This window comes from Tenrec ecaudatus, chromosome 8, assembly GCF_050624435.1.
Source record: "Tenrec ecaudatus isolate mTenEca1 chromosome 8, mTenEca1.hap1, whole genome shotgun sequence".
In the NCBI taxonomy this organism is placed as follows: Eukaryota; Metazoa; Chordata; class Mammalia; order Afrosoricida; family Tenrecidae; genus Tenrec; species Tenrec ecaudatus.
Window position 1 is genome coordinate 144,406,987 of NC_134537.1, and position 21,365 is coordinate 144,428,351.

The 21,365-nt window shown below is 47.1% G+C and overlaps 1 protein-coding gene across 7 annotated transcripts in view; it reads left to right on the plus strand.

Annotated features, from left to right (window-relative positions):
* Positions 1–21,365, plus strand: part of DTNB (dystrobrevin beta) — a 313,250-nt gene that overhangs the window by 209,348 nt on the left and 82,537 nt on the right. For all 7 annotated transcript variants that reach the window (XM_075557010.1, XM_075557012.1, XM_075557015.1 and 4 more), the window contains exon 11: positions 18,614–18,703. In XM_075557010.1, the coding sequence (XP_075413125.1) occupies positions 18,614–18,703 (90 nt within the window). The remainder of the gene's footprint in view (positions 1–18,613; positions 18,704–21,365) is intronic.

The window sequence follows — 21,365 nt, forward strand, 5'->3', positions numbered from 1 at the left end:
AGCATTTAAGGTAAAACCGTTGCCAGTTCTAATTCAAGTCAGTACAAACAGAAATGCTTGAGTATTTCCAAGTCCATCCTTTAAAATCTGAGTCTGAAAAATGGAAGCTGACAGCAGCCTGGTAATTACTAGCTAGTTCCCTCCTCTCAGGCTGAGGTTTGAAGTCCTGAAGGTAAGCACATAGCACATCCATCATGGCCTGTCAGCCAAGCGCTGGGGAAGGAAGGAACCGGTTTGGGAGGGGGAAAGACCCCGAATTCACTGTTGCCGGGCTCAGGTTGAGATCCCAGTGAGCTCCTGGAAGGGAAGGCCCAATGTGGCCCAAATGTTTGCCGTTTTCTTGAGTTCTGTGGAGTTAGATGTGGGGGCTGAGGGAGAGGAGGGCCAAGAATTCAGGTGTTTTCCCGGCTTGAGTTTAAGTACCTTTGATCAAAAATCAGGAGGAAGATTTGGACAAGAAGATTAAGAGGTTATGATAACTCTGGGGTAGCTGTGGGACACCTCCCTGGAGCTCTGATGGTTTCGAGTTAGGCTGCTAACCACAAGCTCTTACCTCCCTTGAGTCAGTTCTGACTCATGGCAGCCCCGTAGGGCCAGGTAGAACTGCCCCTATGGGTTTCCGAGACCAACTCCTTACGGGATTAGAAAGCCTCTTTATGCTGCAGAGCGGCTGGTGGTTTCAAACTGCTGACCTCAAGGAAAGCAGCCCGAAGCATACCCCACTATACTCCAGAGCTCCTTAGCCACAAGGTCAGCCCTTCAAAACCACCTGTTGCTCTGAGGGAGAAAGGGGAGACTTTACTCCTGGCAAGAGTTACAGTCTCAGAAACCCATAAGGCAGCGGTTCTCAACCTGTGGGTCTCGAACCCTTTGGGGGTCGAACGACCCTTTCACGGGTCACCCAATTCATAACAGTAGCAAAATGACAGTGCTGAAGTAGCAACGAAAATGATTCTATGGTTGGGGGGATCACACCATGAGGAACTGTCTGAAAGGGTCGCAGCGTGAGGAAAGTGGAGAACCACTGCCTTGGGGGCACTTCTCCCCTCCCCCATGGTGTTGCTGTGAGTCAGAGTGGATGATGGCAGAAAGAGTGGAACATGTCACACATAATGTGAGTTCTCATTCAGCGTCTTCCAGCTGCCTTAGATTCACATTAGTATCTACCTCCACCACTTCCCACACAGACGCACACACCCCGGCCATATGCTTAGGAGGCGTTTCACTTGAATTCCTCTTGGCCTCCTGCAGCTCCCCTACGACCGTGGTGTGGGTTAACTGACACACCCACCGTGACACTGAGATGCCAGTGGTGAGCACGCTCAGACCTACGGAGCGTAACCGTGTCGTTTTCATTCCACTTAAAAGCACACTATTACCATGTTTAGTTGATTTTAGGCGATAAAAGCAAACTTGAAAAGAGATCGATGCTGTGGCCCAAATGTTTGCCGTTTTCTTGAGTCTTAACTAGGAACCCTCCACTGTGGGCACCTCCCCCCCCCACTCACCCCGTTATTTTCTCTGCACACAGAGGGATCCCTCTGCAATGCACATGTGGCCGGGAGTGAACTTCTCAATGGCTGTCCTGCCCTTGGCAGCTGTCTAGTAGCTTGGTGGTCTGTGGTGCTGAGCTCCTGCACTGCGACTTGTGCACGTCTGTCATTTGATCACATTTTAATTTAAGCAGCCTCCTGTGACGAAAGTGTCCAAATGCTTCAATCTGACCATTTGTGAGCTGACCCTCGCTGGCCTCTCTCCAGCCCCACGGGACCCCGCTCTCTCTCGCTGGCCTCTACACTGAGACTGACTTCAGTTGTTTCGGGATCTAAGCAGACGTTTACATGTGGGGACTTCTACTTGGAGTGCCTGTCTCCATCCTGTCTCTCCTTACTTTCTCCATCTGCTTCTTTCTCAAGGTAGCTTCTGCTCCTCCTGCAAGCTTTCCCGAACACCCTGAAGCTAAATGGTGTTGTTCTCCTGTGATGCTTGGCACGTCCTCCACATCATCACACCGGCACCATTTGTCAGTGCCTTTCTAGACCAGAAACTCGAAACTAATTCCTTCTCTCCCAACCTCCTCTCTGCTGCTTGCCTCTTCATCAGCGCTGCCTCTGCTGGGAACAAGGTTTGCATCAATTATTTCCCACAAATCACATCCCGGCGCCTGACTGTTCCATTCAAGGCAGGTAATAAAGGTGAGAAAGGACCCGGCTAGTGCATTTACATACCTAGCTCATAAAGAAACACAGCTGAACACGAGAAGTGTCCATCAGGGAAGCCCAATCATTCACTGACCGGCAGGTCCTTAATTTCATTGTCATCGGCTCACCATCCCATCAGGCTGAGGCGCCCTTGTTAGGTGGCAGCCGCCCAGCTGGGTGGTGGTGCGAACTCAGCCAGCTCCAGCGGCCACTCCCGCTCCTTCACCTGCTGTCTTCTGAGCAGACCTGAGAAGCTGCATAGAATCTTGCACAGCATTGCACTTATTTTTGTCTGTCTCGAAGATTCTCTTTGGACTGCCGTGTTTTCCGTTTGCTTTTCATCCGCTCGTAACAGTGAGGGCACAGACCGTTGAGTTTCCCCTGAGCGGAGTAGCTGCATAGTATTGCCACCTGTGAGGCTGGGCACGCTTATAAGGGTGTCTCCCCTGTCTCTCTCCCCCTACCCCTCTCCCCCCCATCCCTCTCGCCTTTTTTTTCCTTTTTGGAGGTTATAGACCTCTGAGGAGACTAATCCAGATGACAAATATGTCTGCATTGTGTGTTCATGACAGGGAAAAGGAAATGAACTTGCGATCAGAATTCTCTGTGGCATGCTACAGATCACATGTTCGAGACGGATGCAGCTTCCTGCCCCATGCATCAGATGGCCTCAGTCAGACATGTGGAAACATACTTACTACACATGCATTCATGATGTTCAAGGACACAGCTTGATAGGATGTAGCCCAAAGCTGTGTCCCCTTCCAGAGCTCGCTGGGTAGTGTGCCCTGTTCCGTGTGATAACGTGCCTTTCTGATACCCACTCACCCGGGGTTCTTTTGCAGAGGTCACTGCTGGGTCTGAGTATCTAGGCTGTAGCCAAAATGTTTGCCTGTGCCTCTCTGTACATTTGGTGGGTCCTGCCACAAATGCTTCCCCCCACTGTGACCAAAGTGCTGACATCTTGCCAAACCCTCGGATTTGCCCGAGGCAGCGAATTGGTTTAGAATTTATTGTTGGAATCAACTGGTTTTGCAAGTTTATTGTGGAGAGCGTCGGAGCGCTGGGTTTCTCTTCCCAGGACTCTAAAGGAGCTCCAGCGTTGGTTGGCTTCCTTGGGGTGTTCAGCCCTTGGGCTTTGCAGGCCAGTCTGTGTGAAAGGTGATAGCAGATTTTCCCCTTCCATGTTAGCATGAAAACGGAAAACAATTACTGGACCAAATTCCACAAAGTGACTGGATATTTTGGTATCTCCTGAATTCCGTTGTGTGACTCCTGTCTGGCCCCTCCCTTCGTCGGCTGCCCTTCTGAACACCATTTTGTTGTACTACCTCTGATGACCCAAACCAAACCGCTCTCTTGACTTCCAGAGCCAGGTGCCCAAATGTCCACTTGACATTGCCTTTTAGATATTCCAGGGGCACCTTGAACTCAACAAGGCCAAACCTGGCCTTCCTGCCTTCCCTCTTGACTCGGTTCTTCCTGCAGGGTTTGGGGCCAGCGAATCAAAGCATCGCTCTTGCTGAAGCAGGCCACCTGGGAATTCTTTATGCCTCCTCCCGGCCTCTAACCGGCTCTCCCCTCCACTCACTCCAGCCAGCCAAGAATCAAGTCACTTTTCTTTCAACTTTATTGAGGCATAATTTGTATATGCAATAAAATTCACCAATTAAGAGTATGATGATTTGCTGAGGTTTTGACCAATGTGTAGAGTCACTGTTGATTTTCTTCTCCTAAATAGCCTCTCAAATCCACCTATTTTTTTTTCCTGAACTCCAAAATCCAAGCTACCAAGTGTTGTCTCTCAACTACTTTTTTGCTCACTCCTCCTTGATTCTCTGCCCTCTGAAATCCCTGGGACATCGCTTCCAGCTTCACAGCACCACCACCCAAGCCACCACAGGACAACAAACTGACAGGCAGGTAGTGGGGACTCAACTCAACTCTATTTGTTTGTTTTTTCACTGCAGACAATCTGCCTGTGTCTGATCACAGCAACCCCCAAGACCGTGTCATTGTTCCTGAGAGAAAGCCCAGTTCTTTAACGATGACTTGTACGTGCTTCTATCATGCTTGGCCTGTCTCTCCAGTATCCTTTGCTGATATTCTCTCCCTCTTTCAGCTTCACCCAGGACGGAGCTCTGTCAGTTTTTAAAATGTTGTACTGTGCTTTCTCTCACCTGGGAGATTGCACATAATCCTCCCTCTGCCTTAAATCCTCTTCCCCCACATCCTCACCTAGCGAATACCTACTGGGCATTCATTCAGGTTTCTTAGATGTCACTAGATAAAGGAGAACGTTCCTGATCTAGACTAGGTTCCCTCCTCTTTTAATGGGCTCCCCAAACACCCTTTTATAACCCCACACACACTTGTAAATACACATCTATATTCTCTTTAAAAGGCTTTACAAGAGTGTAGCCACATGAGTCAGCTGATCACAGTAACTCCAGCCCACAGTGTAGTCTCTGATACATAAACCAAAGCCAAGCCTACTGCACCCAGTCGATTCTGACTCACAGTGACCTGGCAGGATGAAGCAGAGCTGCCCCTTAGGCTTTCCTGAGACTAGGAATCTTTCTGAGAGCAAACAGCTTCATCTTCCTTCTGTAGAGCAGCTCGTGGTTTTGAACTGCTGACCTTGTGGGTAGTAGCCCAACACATTATTCACTTCACCACCAAGGCTCCTTATCTGGTACATTGTAGACATGAAATAAACATTGAAAATTCAGTGCAATTAAAATTCATGGAATGATTGCTGTATACCAGGCAATTCAGTTCTGCATCCCAACTAAAACTCTCACTTGAACTACATGGAACTGGACCCATTGATAGTCTATCCTTATAGGTTGACTTACTATCTCATCTCCTGACCTGAGTGCGGAAGTCCTCCTTGTCCCTGGTTTCACATTCCGAGATTTGCTGTTACCTGCAGTTGGGCGGTATTAAGTTGTACAGTGTTCTGAGTAGGGTGATGAAATAGCTCACCTTTTACACTGGGCACAGGACTGAAAAACACAGTTGGATGAGCAGCTCTGCTGAATCTTGCTGGCATCCAACAGACTAATGCCACCCACTCAAGGTAGCCTGGATACCATCCTGTGGATACACAGAGGGGATGGCATATATAGGCTTTAGTATCATCCATGATTTGGTCTGTTTTACGATTTCGAACTTTTTTTTGCCAGCCTCCACACCTCTCTCCCCCATCCAGGACCTTCTAAGGCAATCCCTTTCGGAGCCAGGCACCATCTCGGTCTTCAGTTCTCAGGGTATTAGAGATTGATGTTGGCCTGGTCCGTAAGTCCTTTGACTTCCTGTTCCATGTGTCTTTGACTTTATCGCTGTGCTTCCCTCCGGGTGAGGGGAGACCATTAGTTGCTTCTTAGAAGCTCATAAGCTTCTGCAGCCCCATAAGGCACTGCTCACCAGAGTTGGATGTCGAGCGCTGCCTTGGTTAACTCTGTGAAGAGCCCTGAGTCTATGGTCCTGATTCCCCAGTCTCAGCTCCCATCTTCCCTCCACGTGTTAATGTCTAAGACGTTGTCGTCACTTGGCCCCTGCTATGCTCCACCACATTCGTGGATATATTTGCAGTGAAAGTAAATGCCCGTGTATGAGTATCCTCTGTCAAATCTACATCTATGCCTGGTCTGCTCCCTCTCTTCCTGCCACACCTGTTCAGCCTGCTTGTTTAGTCAGTGCAGGTGCTTGCCAGGCACACGTAGTGCCGGGTTGTGTATTGAGTAAGATTTACTCTGCTGCCTCGAACCCCTGCAACTCTCCCTGTGTCTTCCCCTGCCTCCATCATTTTGCCCATCTCCTTGTTGTTATGTCCTTCCCCTTCACCCCTTACTTCCCTGTCCTCTAACCAGGGACTTGGCCTTTCTTCCTCTCCCGGTTTTGGTAACCACCAAAACATGTTTCCTGTAGTGTGAAAACCTTCTCAACTTCCTAGACTGGTGGTTTCGTAACATTTCCATCCTTTGTCCTTGTTTTCCCTCGGTATAACGTCCTCTGGGCTCATCCATATTATCAGGCGTTTTGCAAACGTGCCGTCATTCTTTAACACTGTGTGTGTGTGTGTGTGTGTGTGTGTGTGTGTGTGTGTGTACACCAGTCTGTCCATTCTCCCATGTACAGGCATTCAGAGTGTCTGCATCTTTTTGCTTTTGTGACCCGTCTGCGACGAGCGTGGGTATGCATACCACTCTTCTGGCCACCACTTCTGGTTCTCCGTGCTGTACACCAAATGGCGAAATTGCTGGCCCAGTCGGTGTTTCTGTTTGCGCCTCATACCACTGCCCACCGCGTGGCACGCGCTACAGCCTCCAGTGGACGGCGGTGTCTGAGGACTCCATTGTGTTCCCACCCTCGCCAGCATTGTTGTTCGTTTTGTTTTTGTTTCAGCGTACCCTTTTGTGCCTGCTCCGGGAACACTTCCTAGCCCCTAGGGCTTACACCCGAGCAAGGATTGGCAAACCACAGCCAGCAGTAGCAGCCCGTTTTTGTAAATAAAGTTCGAGTGGGAGGAACTCCGGCACACCCAGTGCGGTGTCTTACCGAGAGCCACTTCCACGGCATCGGCATCGGTGGGGCTGAACGCTGATGACAGAAACCCTGTGGCCAGCCATGCCTCCCCCAGTATTTGTGAGCTGGCCCTGGGGCAAGTCAAACCGCTCTCCTCTTCTTGGGCGGAGAGTAAGGGGGTTGAGAAGATGAGGCTCTAGAGACAAACTGTTTTTACTGCTTAAATGCCCAGAATTCCAGAGTCGATGAAAGTCAGAGCTCAGCGTGGCGGGGTTCGTATGTTAGTGGACTCCACATCAACAGGTAACGAAGTGGTTGATTACAGCAGGTGGAGCAGGCCTTCACATCGACTTCGTTGTTAGCGCTTCTTCTGATTACTGCAGTAGTAATCAGAGGTACAATTTTGGCCTGAGACTTAGAATATCAAATGTGGGGTCGAAGTGAATTTCCCTAACGCACTTCAACACACCCAAGGGCTCGGTAATGGAGGGTGGGGGTGAACAGTGCAGCTGTTTGAGTTCGAGAGAATTTGAGCGTGTAATGGGCACCCCTATTATGAAAGCGGTTGGTAAATAGCAACTGCAGGAAGGACTGTACCTTCACGAAGGACCAGGCTCAGCCAGCTTCGAGATCATTTAGTCAAAACCCTCTGAAGCCCTTCCTCCCCCTTTCGAGGTCACTCCCCTAAGTGCGTAAGACTTCAGAACAGTGGTTGCCAACGTCGCCCTTAATGTTTGAGTAGAAATGAAAGAGTTGGGAAATAAATTATCTTAAAGTCAATCATAACACTTCATAATAATCCCCACAGTCTGTCTTTTCAGTTATTTTTACACGCGTAAAAATTGACCATTAGTGAAACTACATGGGAACTAAGCCTCTGGAGAACCCCCCTATGTAAAATTGAGGGGTGGGAGGAAAGTGGACATTTAACAGCGTGCTTGGGAGAGAGGAGTCTAGATGATCAAAGCATCAATCTGACCTGAACAGTTAAAAACTTTGTCAGTAGATCCCCCGCCGCGATGCAGGCGGGACCTGGTCTGGTTTCCAACATGTTCTGTATTTTTGGTTTGTATTTTTTTGTTTGTTCAAGTAGAGTGTATCTCAGAGGTGTAATGTCAATAGAGGTCACCCTCTTGAAGCTGTGTGATATGCTTTCCGGTATGGAAACCCAGGATTGATGAACCTAGAGGACAGCAAGTAGAATAAGGGGGGAGGGGGGAAAACAGTGGTGGGGAGGAGGTGAAAAGGAGAGGATGTCAAGGAGTCCATGCAGAAAAAGAATGTTTGGAGACGGATTGTGGTAGCAGTCGTACAATTCTAATTGATGTGATTGAACTGTGGAATGATTTATGTATTAAATCCCAAGTGATTAAAAAAAAAACCACCACCCTGAGGACTCAATTCAAGGACATAAATGAGGATTCAATGTAAACTTCTACCCTCAGTTATATATTTCTTGAATACAGGTGATCTCCCAAGCTGTAATTATCAAGTACTAACCCTGCCATGACTCACAACTTGCCTGGGCCAAGGACTTCCGTCTATGAAAAACTTAGCTTCAGGAGCTTCCCTTGCCACAGATACAAATTACTTACCCCTATCCTTCCCTGTAAGAATCCCTGACAGCGTAGTGGCTATGAATTGGGATGCTAGCCACAGGTCAATGGTTTGAAACTACCAGCCTCTCCAAGGGAGAACCAGAGGACTTTCTACTCCCATAAGGAGTCACAGCCTCAGAGGCTCACAGGGGTAGTTCTCCCCTTCCTATAAGGTCACTAGGAGTCAACACTGACTTGATGGTGCCGATTTCCTTTTCCCTATAAGGAGCCCTGGTGGCACTGAGGGTTAGGCATTGGTCTGCTAACCTCGAGGACAGCAGGTCAACCCCATCTGCTGCCCCGAGCAAGAAAGACGAGGCTGTCTGCTCCCATTAGGTTTACAGCCTCTGGAACCCTCTGCCGAGTCACGACGAGGCTCAGAGGGCTCAGAGGCCATGAGCTGGGTTTGTTCTTGCTTTCCTCCACTGTTGTCTACTTCCCGTTTAGAGGCAGCTTGGTGCCTTGGAAAGAGCTCTTAAGTCAGATAGACCTGGGTTTAGGGTCTGTGCCCGTCACTTAAATCTGTTGTATGAACTCCTTATAATTACTTCATCTTTAGGAATAATTCATCACTTCAACAGATGTGTACAGAGTGTTATGTGCCAGGCACTGATTTAGAAGGAGGTTAGATTTAGCTGTGTTAAGGTTAGCCCCTAAATTTGTGCTACCTTCCACTCTAATGAAGAAGAGAAGAAACAAATAATTTTGCATCTTCTCTTTTTCTTCAGCTATAATGGAGGTATCAATATAATTGGTATCAATATAATTGGAGTTCAGTCCTGCCAATAAGGGTTCTGCAGCGATCACCACAATCTGCTTCGGAACACTCTCTTCCTGGTGTTGACTCCCTGTGTCCCCACCCTCCCCTGCAGCGCCCGCAGGCAGTCATCAGTCCAGCTACTGTCTTGTAATTCCACCCATTCCGGTTTCCCCATACAGATGAACATACAAAGCAGGGGCCCGGCAACAATGGCCAGATAAAACAGATAAAGGCCTCGATCTAAGCGAAAGCAGGGAATGTTCAGCATGTCGAATAAATTCACGTTGGGTCTCCAGGGAGATCAGATGACAAGGTGCGACAGTCCAGCCTCCGGACAACTGCGGGAACCCACGTGGCAGTGCTTGGTGTCTGAGACAGGGCTGTTACTGTTCCTAGCCCATGCGCATTGGGGAGTCACCTGGGACTCCACCCACATAGGGATCCTGCAGGTGGATTTGGGCTATCACTGTCATGTGTCACTGTCCACAAGCCAGGTGTTCAGAATCCAGGCGCTGGTACCGTGCCTCCTTCCAGGTTCGGATCTTTGTGTGCACACTCGGGCTGGTGTGCTTCTTCTGTGTGGCCTTACCTGCCTCTTCACGTAGCTGACTGCCTGTTTTAAGGCACGACTTTAAGACCCCAGACACTTGCTTTTCATGGGAAAAGAATAATTTTATCATGTCTTAGAGAGCTGAAAGCCCTGCAGAAGAATAAAGCCTGAGGAGGAACCGCAGGGGTGACTAGGCCAGGGGCTGTCGGTGTGGACTGAAGGTCAGGAGGCAAAAACTCTGAAGGGGTGACATTGGATGAAGGTGCTGGATGATGTGAAGAGAAAGACGTCCAGGACCTGAGCAGTGCTGTGCCCCACACGGGGAAGTAAGTACAAAGGTCCTGTGGTCGGGGTGAACCCAGAATAGCAGAGAAGTCCATGTTGCTGAGCAGAGTGAATGGGAGGAGGAGCGACAGGAAGCCCAATTGAAGAAATACATCATTCCGGGGTGATCGGATCTACATCAAGATACCTGCTTAGCCTTCAAGGGATCACCCATTTATTATTCCAGTCCCAAGATGCATGTGTGGCAGTATGTCCCAAATGGGCACTACCACTCCCTGGAGGGCACTGGAACCATCCGGGGGTTCCAAAACCAGACCCAGGGGGGGTGGGCTACATAGTACAAACGTTTTCAATGGCCGGGGAGTGGCGTTGGCCACTGAATAATTTTTTTCTGAAAAGGGACAAGAGGGAAATTAAAACAGCTCCTGGGTGCTGGGCAGCACGCTGTGACGGTGCTGCTGCTTGTTGAAACTGGTTAGTCCAGAAGACTGTTAGGGAGGGGGTGGGGAGACTTATTAATCCCATTTTGGACTTAATTTTAAGATGCCTGGTAGGCAATCGTGGAGAAATGTTGGATTAAATGAAAGGAGTTACTGTCACGAGTCCGCCCCACGCAGCTTGTGGCGAGCCAACTGCAGAGGAGTAAATCTGCTGCTCCGGGCTCTCAGTGCCTGATCTTTTTGGAAGCCTGTTGCCAGGCTGTTCTTCTGAGCTGCCTCTGGTTGCCCCAAGGGTAGCCCAAACCACCGACCTTTTGTCCAGTGGCCAAACACATTGACCATTTGCAGCAACCGAGTTCCTGCAGATGTTGACTGGGCACCCACTGCCCTCGGGGTGACTCCGCATTGCAATCCCATTATAGAGTTTCAGAGGCTGTCAATCTTTTTTCTTTTAATCATTTTATTGGGAGCTCGTACAATTCTTATCACAATCCATCCATCCATTGTGTCAAGTACATTTGTATGTTTGTTGTCATCATTTTCAAAACATTTTCTTTCTACTTCAGTCCTTGCTATAAGCTCCTCATTTTCCCCTCCCTCCGTCACAAACCATTGATAATTTATAAATTATTATTTTTTTCATGTCTTACACTGACGATGTCTCCCTTCACCCACTTTTCTACTGTCTATCCCCCTGGGAGGGGGTTATAGATAGTGTCTGGGGTACTGTGATAGTTAAGGTTTATTGTGCCAACCTGGCCTATAAACACATGGATTCATTGAAGGGCAGAGGGATAAATGGCTCTGCGAGCCTTGCCTGTTGGGTCTCTTATTCTCTTATGGTCAGACCAGCTGCCTTAGCTAGTTCTCTGCTTCAGCTGCCAAGGCTCATTGCCTGTGAGACATCCCTGAGGAGACGCCACATGGAGCTACCCTAATGCAGCTCTGGGTGCTGGAGCAGCCTTGTGGAGACGTCTGCCAGCACTGAGAGGCTTGCACGCTCACTGATTCGACTTTCCTCCTCCAGTCGGCCTCATTGTGTGTGTTTTGTGAGATTGAGGAGGACTTTTGTAGATTGATGTCGGGTATATGGGCTATGTTGGACTTATGGGCTTGGACTAGACTGGGTTGGGATGCTTAATGTACAATTATCCTTTATATAAAACTCTCTTATAAAATATGAGTATTTATGTATTTTGTTTCTCTACCTGGACTAACACAGGTACCAAGGATCTCGTGTCAAATACAGATTCTGGCCCACATTTCCAGAGGGTCTGATCCAGTAGATTCCTAGGAGTTGTAATCTGGGGAAACAAACATTTTTCAAACACTGCCTTAGACCCTGCCCCTCGCTTCAGGGCCCGTTGTCCCCCACGATGGTCATCCTGACATCTGGTAGAGCTAGGGGAGGCCTTGGAGGGCTCCCTGGAGAGATGAGTGTTCTGTTCGTGGTCATCACTCTTGCTTTTAACTCCAAAGTTCACCTCCTCGCCCTTTCTCTGCTGATCTCCCTAATTGGATAAACTCCGACTATTCTCTGAAGACCAAGCCCCTCTCACCATAAAGCTTGTTACAGTCTCCGTTTTACATTTATTCCTGTGACTGTTTGAGCCTCGCAGATCCAACTAGACTCATCAGGTGGGCCAAGTTGAAGTGCTTGTGTAGTTTCTCCCAGATAATATTGTTTCAGATGCCCACTTCACAGTCAGAAATGTGATTAGAACTATTTTACACGTGTGTAGTCATTAAAACACTGACTTTGGTGAACTGAATTGCCGGTTGACAACTGAGAGAAACAGGAAAATTATTTGTATGCTATTGGTTTTATGGGGAAATATATGGTGAATTCCAAATTGCCTTTGTTTTAAAACAAAACCAACTTCTAAACGTGTAACATAAATTGGATGTCGAATGTGTACTGCATATATAAACTTTGAGCTGTTTTATCCCCAAAGGAAAAAGTTTAAGTTCAAAAAGTAAATCAAGGAAAATGGGTACAACTTTGAATATAAATAAAACAGCATGACGCCCCACACACCCTCTAAAAAAAAGTCTCAGAAAACCGTAGGTGCTTCCATGTCTAGCTGCCATAGGCCACTAGAGATCGGCTTTTCCATGTCTAGCTGCCATAGGCCACTAGAGATCGGCTTTTCCGTGTCTAGCTGCCATAGGCCACTAGAGATCGGCTTTTCCGTGTCTAGCTGCCATACCCGCTAAAGATCGGCTTTCCCGTCTGGTCTAGCTAGATGCCTCCCTATCTGGCCGGCAATGCTGGTTCTGAAGAACAGCCTTCCTGTCAGCTTGAAGTTTAGTGAAGTGTCCTTTCTATTCCTCCAGCCCCTGTCTTTGCATGTGGGCTCTTTGGATGGGCCCCCAGTCTCATTTTCACTCAACAAGTACGCACTACTGGCCAATCAGCTCTCCTTTCTTACTTCATAGTTTTTTTTTTGTCCCACACCTCAACTGGATCTTTCCCACCAACCTACAAATTGATTAATTTTTCTCCTTTGTATGTGTGTGGAGGGATGGGGGGAATGCTCTCTTGACTTCAATTTCCTCTCCTTTCCCCCTCCATAGCCTTCCCCTATCAGGAGGGGGCAAAGTATTGAAAGAGTTATCTACAGAGCATGCCTTTAGTTTCTGTTCTGCCACACCCCCACCCACCCCCAAACCCTCTCCACTCTGGCTTTCGTCTTCCATATTTCTGCCAAAATGATTTCTGTCTAGGAGACAGGTGACTTCTGCAGCGCCAAGTCCAGGGGTCAGTTCTCAGCCCTTCTCGGACTTTATGTCGGCAGCATTCGGCGCAGGGGAGCCTTCCCTCAAGTGCTAGAAACACTTCTGCGTTTGGCTTCTGGGATCGCGCTCTCCTGTTTGTCGACTTCTTGTCAACTCCGTGGCTAATATTCCCATCCCCCTTTGAACTCTAAATGTTACTGGGCAGATTGGCGCACGTTCCCATCTGCTCTCCCATTACTATAGCTTATCTCATCCAGACTCGAGGCTTCTCAGTACTATCTGTAAACGGTTGACTTCCAAACATTTTTTCCGGCCAGTACCAATCCCTGAGATCCAATCTCATACATCTACTTCCTGACCAGTGCCTTCACCTGGGTCTTTCACACCTGCCATTTGCAGGTGCTTCCCTCTCTCCCTCCTGCTTTGCTTTCCCATTTGGCCCTACCTGTCTCAGTGAAAGGCAGCTGTGCTCTCTCTTTGCCTTATCATACCCTTCTAAAATGTGGAGAATTAGGTCAGCTGACTCCAAAAGCACCTTCAAACATCAGTTCCCGAGCCTGCTGTACTTTACCACCCCTATCGCTGCTGCCACTTTCCGTGATGCCCTTCTTTCTCTCCCACCTAGACTGTGGCTGCAGTCTGCTAATGAGCTGCTCTAGCTTACGTGGTGACTGCTAATCCTAAGGCCAGCAGTTGGAGACCACCCGCATCTCCACAGGAGGAAGATGAGGCTTATTGCCACCATAAGATTCCCAGTCTTGGAAACCTTCGCAGGGTAGTTCTCCCTATCCCATCTGGTCACTGTGAGTCAGAATCCTTTTGACACCGTGAATTTGCTTTGGAGTTTGGGGCCCTTTGCTTTCTGGCAGTTCACTTTTCACAGAGTGGACTTTTCTGTTAAAATATAAAGCACAAAGATCATGGTTCTCCTCTGCTCAAGGCCCTCTAGACAGCTTCTCGTATCAGAAGCTACCATCCTTTTAATGGCGTGCAACATTCAATAGCAGTACTTCTGAATCTACACATATGCCTTTGGTTCCGTTTTAAGGCAGTTTTCTTGTTGTCTGGTACAATAAAAAAATAAATAGCTAGAATGAGAGCTTTAACTTCAGCCGCCGTGAGGATCACTGGTGTCAGATGAGCCTTCCTGCGTGAGCTGTGCAAAAACTGATGGCAATGCACGAAAGGACTCTTTTCAGAATGAGGCAGTAAGTCGTGCAGGACTGATCCCTGCGAGAAGGGAAAGGAGTGGTGGGAGCTGGGGATCACGAGGCTTTTTGCTGGAGGCATTTGGTGAACTCCAAGACAGGAGTCGAGCAGATGAGACAGTCCTGCTGAGATGAGATGGAAATTGGAATTGATCAAGGCTGGATGTGCAAGACAAAATACCACACAGGAAGAGCTCGAGCCGTTGGCCAATAACTGCCCTGTACTTGCATCAAATAAGATTTGAGAAAACCAGGCAGCTAGCAACAGCCTCGCCAAGCACAGTTACCGTAGGCAAAAGTGGAACAGCTACCTGAGCTCACACAGTGGTGGAAGATGTTCAAATTTCAACCAATGTGGAGGTCTTTGAACACTTGGGGTATTCAGCGTAGACCCCAGAAGTGCCAGAATACCGGGGTGAAGTGGCTCTGAATGACGGTCACTCCAGGTCTGTGTGAATGAAGCTTCAATACAAGCTTTACTCAGAGAGAGTAAGCTGACTTACAAATCAATGCGCTGTCAGACTATTTCAAGGAACACAACAAAATCCAGACACTCAACAACAAAATATCCGCAACATCCACCGTCCAATAAAAAACCAGAAGCTAAAAGAAAGCAGAAAGTGTGACCTGTCACTGAAGCTGCAGCTAGGGGAGAGGAACATGTCTGACCAGAGCACATGGGAGCAAATGAATAGGGAGGAAGAGAGAGTGGAGCACATCCTGGCCCACCAGGCCTGGAGGACAATAACCCCGCTCCAAACAGCCAGTGCACAGAATGGACCATATGGCTGATCCCACTATGAGACACGATGTCCCTCGCTGACCCATGACCCTATGGGGGACAACACTAGAGACTCAGTGTCGAGATTGCCCCAGACTGACCCTGTGACACTGAAGCTAAACACTAAAGGCATGTGGCAGAACAACGGGGGAGCAGAGCAGGGAGCTCCTGAGGGCCGGAGCATGGAACCCCACCGGACTGAGGCCAGAGCATGGAACCCCATCGGACTTGACTGGAGGACAAACCTAGAAGTAAAAAATCAGACCTTTATCTACTTACAGGTTTTTCTTTTTGAAATTTAAAATTTTTTTCTTTTTCTTTTTTTAAATTAATTTATTCTTTTATGGATCATTGGTTTTCTATTTTGTTGTCATTGTTGTGTTCTCTTTTGTCACTTTGTCTTGCTATGCCTTGCTTTTTGGGTGCGTAGTATTATCTCTGCAGATCTATCTAGATAAGATAGACTGGATGAACAGTCTGGAGGAGAAAACAATGGGACTGATGGTTCCAGGGGTACATGGGAGAATGGGATGGGGGGTAAGGAAGTGGTGTTGACCAACCCAGGGACAAGGGAGCAACAAGTGATCCAAAGTTGGTGGCAAGGAGGGTGTGAGAAGTCTGGTAAGGGCAGTGTAACTGAGAGAAATTACTGAAACCCAAATGAAGGCTGAGCATAGTAGTGGGACAAGAGGAAAGTAAAAGGAAATAGAGCAAAGAATTAGGAGACAAAGGGTATTTATAGAGGTCTAAATACAGGAATGTTCATATGTAAATATATTTATAAAGGATGGTTTAGAAATAGATCTACGTGCATATATTTATAGGTTTAGTATTAATGCAGCAGGTGGACATTGGACCTCCACTCAAGTACTTACACAATGCAAGAACACTTTGTTCTATTAAATTTTCATTCCATGGTGCACACCTTCCTGACACTATCACTGAAGACAAATGTATGCATAAGCAAATATGGTGAAAAAAGCTAATGGTGCCCAGTTATCAAAAGATAAAGCATTTGTGGTCTTAAAGGCTTGAAGATAAACAAGTGGCCATCTAGCTCAGAAGCAAAAAAGCCCACATGAAAGAAGCACACCAGCCTATGTGACCATGAGGTGTCAGAGGGATCAGGTATCAGGCATCAAAGAACAAAAAAGAAATCATATCATTGTAAATGAGGGGGAGTGCAGAGTAGAGACCCAAGGCCCATCTGTAGGCAACTGGACACCCCCTTACTCAAGGGTAGCGTGAAGGAGACAAGCTAGTCAGGTTGCAGGTTAGCAACAATGAAACATACAACTTTCCTCTAGTTCTTAAATGTTTTCTCTGCCACCACCCCACTATCATGATCCCAATTCTACCTTACAAATCTGGCTAGGCCAGAGGATGTACACTGGTACAGATAGGAACTGGAAACAGGGAATCCAGAACAGATGACCCCTTCAGGACCAGTGGTGAGAGTGGCAATACCAGGAAGGTGGAAGGAAAGTGGGGTAGAAAGGGGGAACTGATTACTAGGATCTACATATAACCTCCTCCCTGGGAGATGGTCAACAGAAAAGTGGGTGAAGGGAGACGTTGGACAGTGTAAGACATGACAAAATAATGATTTATCAATTTTCAAGGGTTCATGAGGGAGGGGGGAAATGAACTGTTTTTAAGGTACTCAAGTGGAAAGCAAATGTTTTGAGAATGATGATGGCAACAAATGTACAGATGTGCTTGACACAATGGATGGATTGTGGAGTGTGATAAGAATTGTACGAGCCCCCAATAAAATGAAAGTGTGGCCTGTATCCAGAAGAGAGATTAGTCCATAGAAATAGATCCATCTTCTGGAGTTACAGGGTAGTCACTAGTAGATGCAGACTTGACACTAGAGATGAGAAACATCAGGAAACTATGAATACGGTGAGGAGGTGAGTGGGAGATGTACAAGGGATATAAGGGGAATTTTGTGCATACAAATTGTACTTAAAATATTTCAACTTTTTTAAAAGGCTCTGCTAGAGTTAAAAGGAATAATCCCTGAAATGAAAATGAAGTGGATGTGCTCAACAGAAGGTCAGAAACTGCAGGAGAAAAGTTCGCTGAGCTTACCATGCATAGCATGCAAACTACTCAAAATGGAAAAGAAACAGTGGAAACTTGAGAGAACCTCCATGACATAAAGGACAATGTCGAGCAATCCAACAGGAAGAGGAGAGGGGAAAAAAGTTAAAAGGAATTATTTCCAAAATTAATTTTTTTATTTGATGAAAGCTATAAACTCAAAGATATAAGGAGTCCACAAATTCTAAGCACACACACACACAAAAAATCACACTAAGATATCAAATTAATAGAACAAATGAAGAAGAGAAAATATTAGAACCAGCTAGAGAAAACAAAGTTACCTATGAGGAATAAGGAGAGAAACCATTAATAATTTCTCATTAAGCGAACCAGAGGAATGTAACTTGGATGAGCAGAAAGAATCTGTTTTTCCTTCTCTTTAAACGGTACATTTACTAGCAGTAACCGCTCAGGAACAGTGAGCACCCTGGTGTGCTGATTGTGTTCTCTAAATACTCTGCTATGGAAGGGAACCAGGAGTTCTTAGAGGAATGATTGGCTCCTGGTTTGGGTTGCAAAGGGGCCCCAGGATACCTTTTGGGCCTGGAAAGCAAGGAAGTGTGCAAGGTATAATGGTCCGGTCAAGCAACACCGAAGCCTACTTACAAGGGTTCCCACGGGATACGGACAGGGCGACTTGACCCTCAAAAGATGGGGGGCCGGGGGAGGTGAACAACGGAGTGAATCATATTAGGTATATACAAGTCTGTGAGTCATAATGTTCCTACTAAGGTACCAATTCTTTGTTCTGATTTTTGTTAAATGATAGGAAATAATCAAATATTTATTTTACATCTCCTAAATGCATTATGTATTCATGGAAAATAAATGTAATCATGGAAAATTAAACAATTGAAGACCCATATTTCAAAACCTTTTATGGAATTAAGATTGTAGGCAAGCATCATCAGTAAATTCTAAAATGCCGAGATGGACTAATACTACAGGCAGGCCTCCTTATCGCCGTGAAAGGATTTACCTGGTAACATGAAACACCACCAAGACGCATAAACGTGAATAAAAGCTATAGAAAGCATAGTGTGTGAAGGCCACACGGTTCGCACGAGACAGCATTTCCATCCGAGAGCCCGGCATCCGGCGAGCGTGCTGCGCAAGGCTCTTCTGGCCACTCCTTACTGGTGGGCATCTCAAGGGTTTTAACGCCATGCCGAACCGTCCGCGAAAGGGGGCCGGTTTGTTCAGAGGAGTTGTGAGCTGTATTCCCTGTGGTTAACACCATTCATCCTGGTTCCATTTTACGTTGTGCTGGTCTTTTGTTTTAGTTTCCTTATCATGATTTATTTATTGCCTTTTCTATTTTTTTTATGTTTGCCCATGTTAACCCATGTTCATTTCTCCCTCTGCATGTGTTTGTGTCCCGCTTGTTGTCTTTGCCCCATCGCTCCCAGGTTACACTGTAGCCAGGAAACCCCCAGTCACTTGGCCGACGAGCATGCGCTGATTGCCTCCTTGGTGGCCCGCCTGCAGCACTGTGCACGGTTAGTGGCGAGAGCTGAGCAAGGGTTGGGAGAGCTTTGTTACCTGGGCTGGCCAGATGGCAGAGCGCTGCATTTAGATTCTAAAAGGGACGAAACTTTGCCATGCTGGGCACTGACGCAAATACAGACAGAATTTCTTCATTAAAGGCAGGTCACTTCCAGAGTATATAAACCCCTGAGAGCTGAAGTCCCAAAGGTGTACCACCACTGTTTGACGTCACCTCATTGCTCGTTCTTGCCTGGATAAGGAAATCGTTCTACTAACCGTCAAAGAGTAGTGTTGATCAGGGAGCCCTGCTGGCAAAGTAGTTACTCGATGGGCTGGTAATCACAAGGCCGAAACCACCAGCCGCCTCGAGGGGAGGGACAGGGCTTTCTACTCCCTTAACCAGTTACCATCTCAGCAACTCACAGGGGCAGCGCTCCTCTGTCCTACAGGGTCGTGAGGGCAGTGAGTTTGGGGTTGATGTCTTTGTTTTGGAGTGTTGATCAACCCACAGATATCTCCCTTTGCCTCATCTGGAAGCTTTGCTACCACACTGTTACATCTCAACCGTCCTGTGTCTGGTAACTGGAAACCTGTCATTGCCGATGATGTGAACCAGGATTCTCCAGGGAACCAGTATTGCCTGAGACGCTTTTTAAAAACATTATACGAGGGGGCTTTAAAAAGTCTGTGGACAATGGAATTAAAAGATCATTACAATTTTCCTTGGAGTTTTGAAGCAACCTCATGTGCCCCATCATGTTAAAATAATCATCTGTAATCTAGCAGCCCACACCCCTTTTCCCTGAAGCATTGACACACAGTTTATATGGGAAGGGGATTGATCACTCCCTCAGGGGGCTCAGATGGGGAAAAAATAGTTGGTAACAACTAACCATATCAAAGTTAGCCCTTTGGAAGAATTAATATCAAGTAGTGATATTCCATTTAGGCCAACTCAAACCCATTTTCCACCTCATATCCTCACCCACGACATTCTTAAAAAATGACAGGTGAAGTTTTAATAGTCTAGAATCAACCATCCTCTCTATCGAGCAGCAAAGAAGGGTCATGATGTCAAACAACTTACAAAACTGCTTTGAGAACCCTAAATCTTTGAGAAAAATCCCATAATCAGTAAACACTTAGCAGAGGCTGGAAGTTTACATCGTTACCTCAGTTTTGCCCGTAGCATGCCTGGACCCTTGGGAAGGTCATGTGACCTCACTCCCAGTCCCTGTGGTAACAGAAGAATAAGTTAATACTGAATTCAGTAAAGTCTTGGTGAAAGGGTTGCTTTTTAATATTGTTTCTCAGTATGAACAAGAACATCATCCTTGTATTTTTTTGACATTTACTTATCTCTAAAGCCTTAGAGAAACTGTAGGGTTCATCTACCTCCCACATTCCTTTAATAGGCTAATCCTACTGGAGGGAAGGAAGGGTCAGCTAATTATGCTCAGAGAGTAAAGTATCTCCTTCTCCAATAGACCACTCCAGCCCAGCCTCTGGTCTCTAGGAATAGAATTGTTTCTCCCCTAGCACAACAGATGATTTGCAAATCGGTAAGGGCAGTAGTCCAGGGTGATGAAAATTCTTCCCTGATAAAAATAGCACGATGTTGGCCAGAGACCTGCAACCTGATATTTGCAGCCCAGGAAGGTTTGTAGTAGGTTTAGCCAAGGTCTTCCAGTCTCGGGGGACCTGGAAATATGAAGGGAGTCGACTCCTGGAGCAAGAAATAGCCGGTGGCCAGTAGCCCTGGGAGAACGCAGCTTGAGTGAGTACTGCCTCTCTTCTGTATTCCTGGAGTCGGCAGCACTACGTGCCACACTTCCTCTAAGAACCGGAACTTCCTGCTAAGTGATTCTGAGAACGAAAGTGCTGAAAGGAGAAGGAACTTTGCTAGTCCCCCTCAGCTAATTTTCATAAACCTTAAAACCACTCATCAACAGGAGGGCCTGGCGTCTGTTTAGGAAGCTTAGCCAGTTAAAATAGGGGGATAGATTAACTTCCCCCAGGGAGATGGCTTGTGATAGGAAAGAGGACTTCTTGTACCCCCGGACTAATAGCTACGGTCACCACGTTAAGGCAAACTTCGTAAGCTACCAGTCCCGTGTATTGTTCAATACCAGGCTTTCGTTTCCACGGAGAGCTATGTCTTATTGTTGCTTTTCAAAGATAAGAATAATTTTCCTATGTCAAATAAATGCCCTTAAGTCACAAAATGCTATATAGTTCAGTCTTGACCTTGGGGACTCGACCCTGAAGTCTTAAAGTCAATTGGTGGTCTCCCTCCTTGACTCACTGCCATCCCGTCAATGCTGACTCATAGCAAGCCCCTGTGCGTGTCTGAGACTGCAGCTCTTTTCGAGAGTAGAAAGCCTAGTGCTTCTCCTGCGGAGCTGCTGGTGGCTTCCCACCTGGACCTTCTGAGTGTCAGCCCAGCGTGTAGCCACAGCACCGCCAGGGTCACTAATACTATCTAGGTCAGTCTTGATCTTGGGACTCCCCCCGAAGGTGTGAAAGTCATCTGGTGGCACCATGTTTTCATTGACAAGACCATCCGCTAAGAGGACCGTTAGACACACCAAGACTAACATTTGCATACCTAAAATTAAATAGTGTTTGCAGATGTCACAGACAGAAGACTTGAAGTATATTTACAAGAAAAAA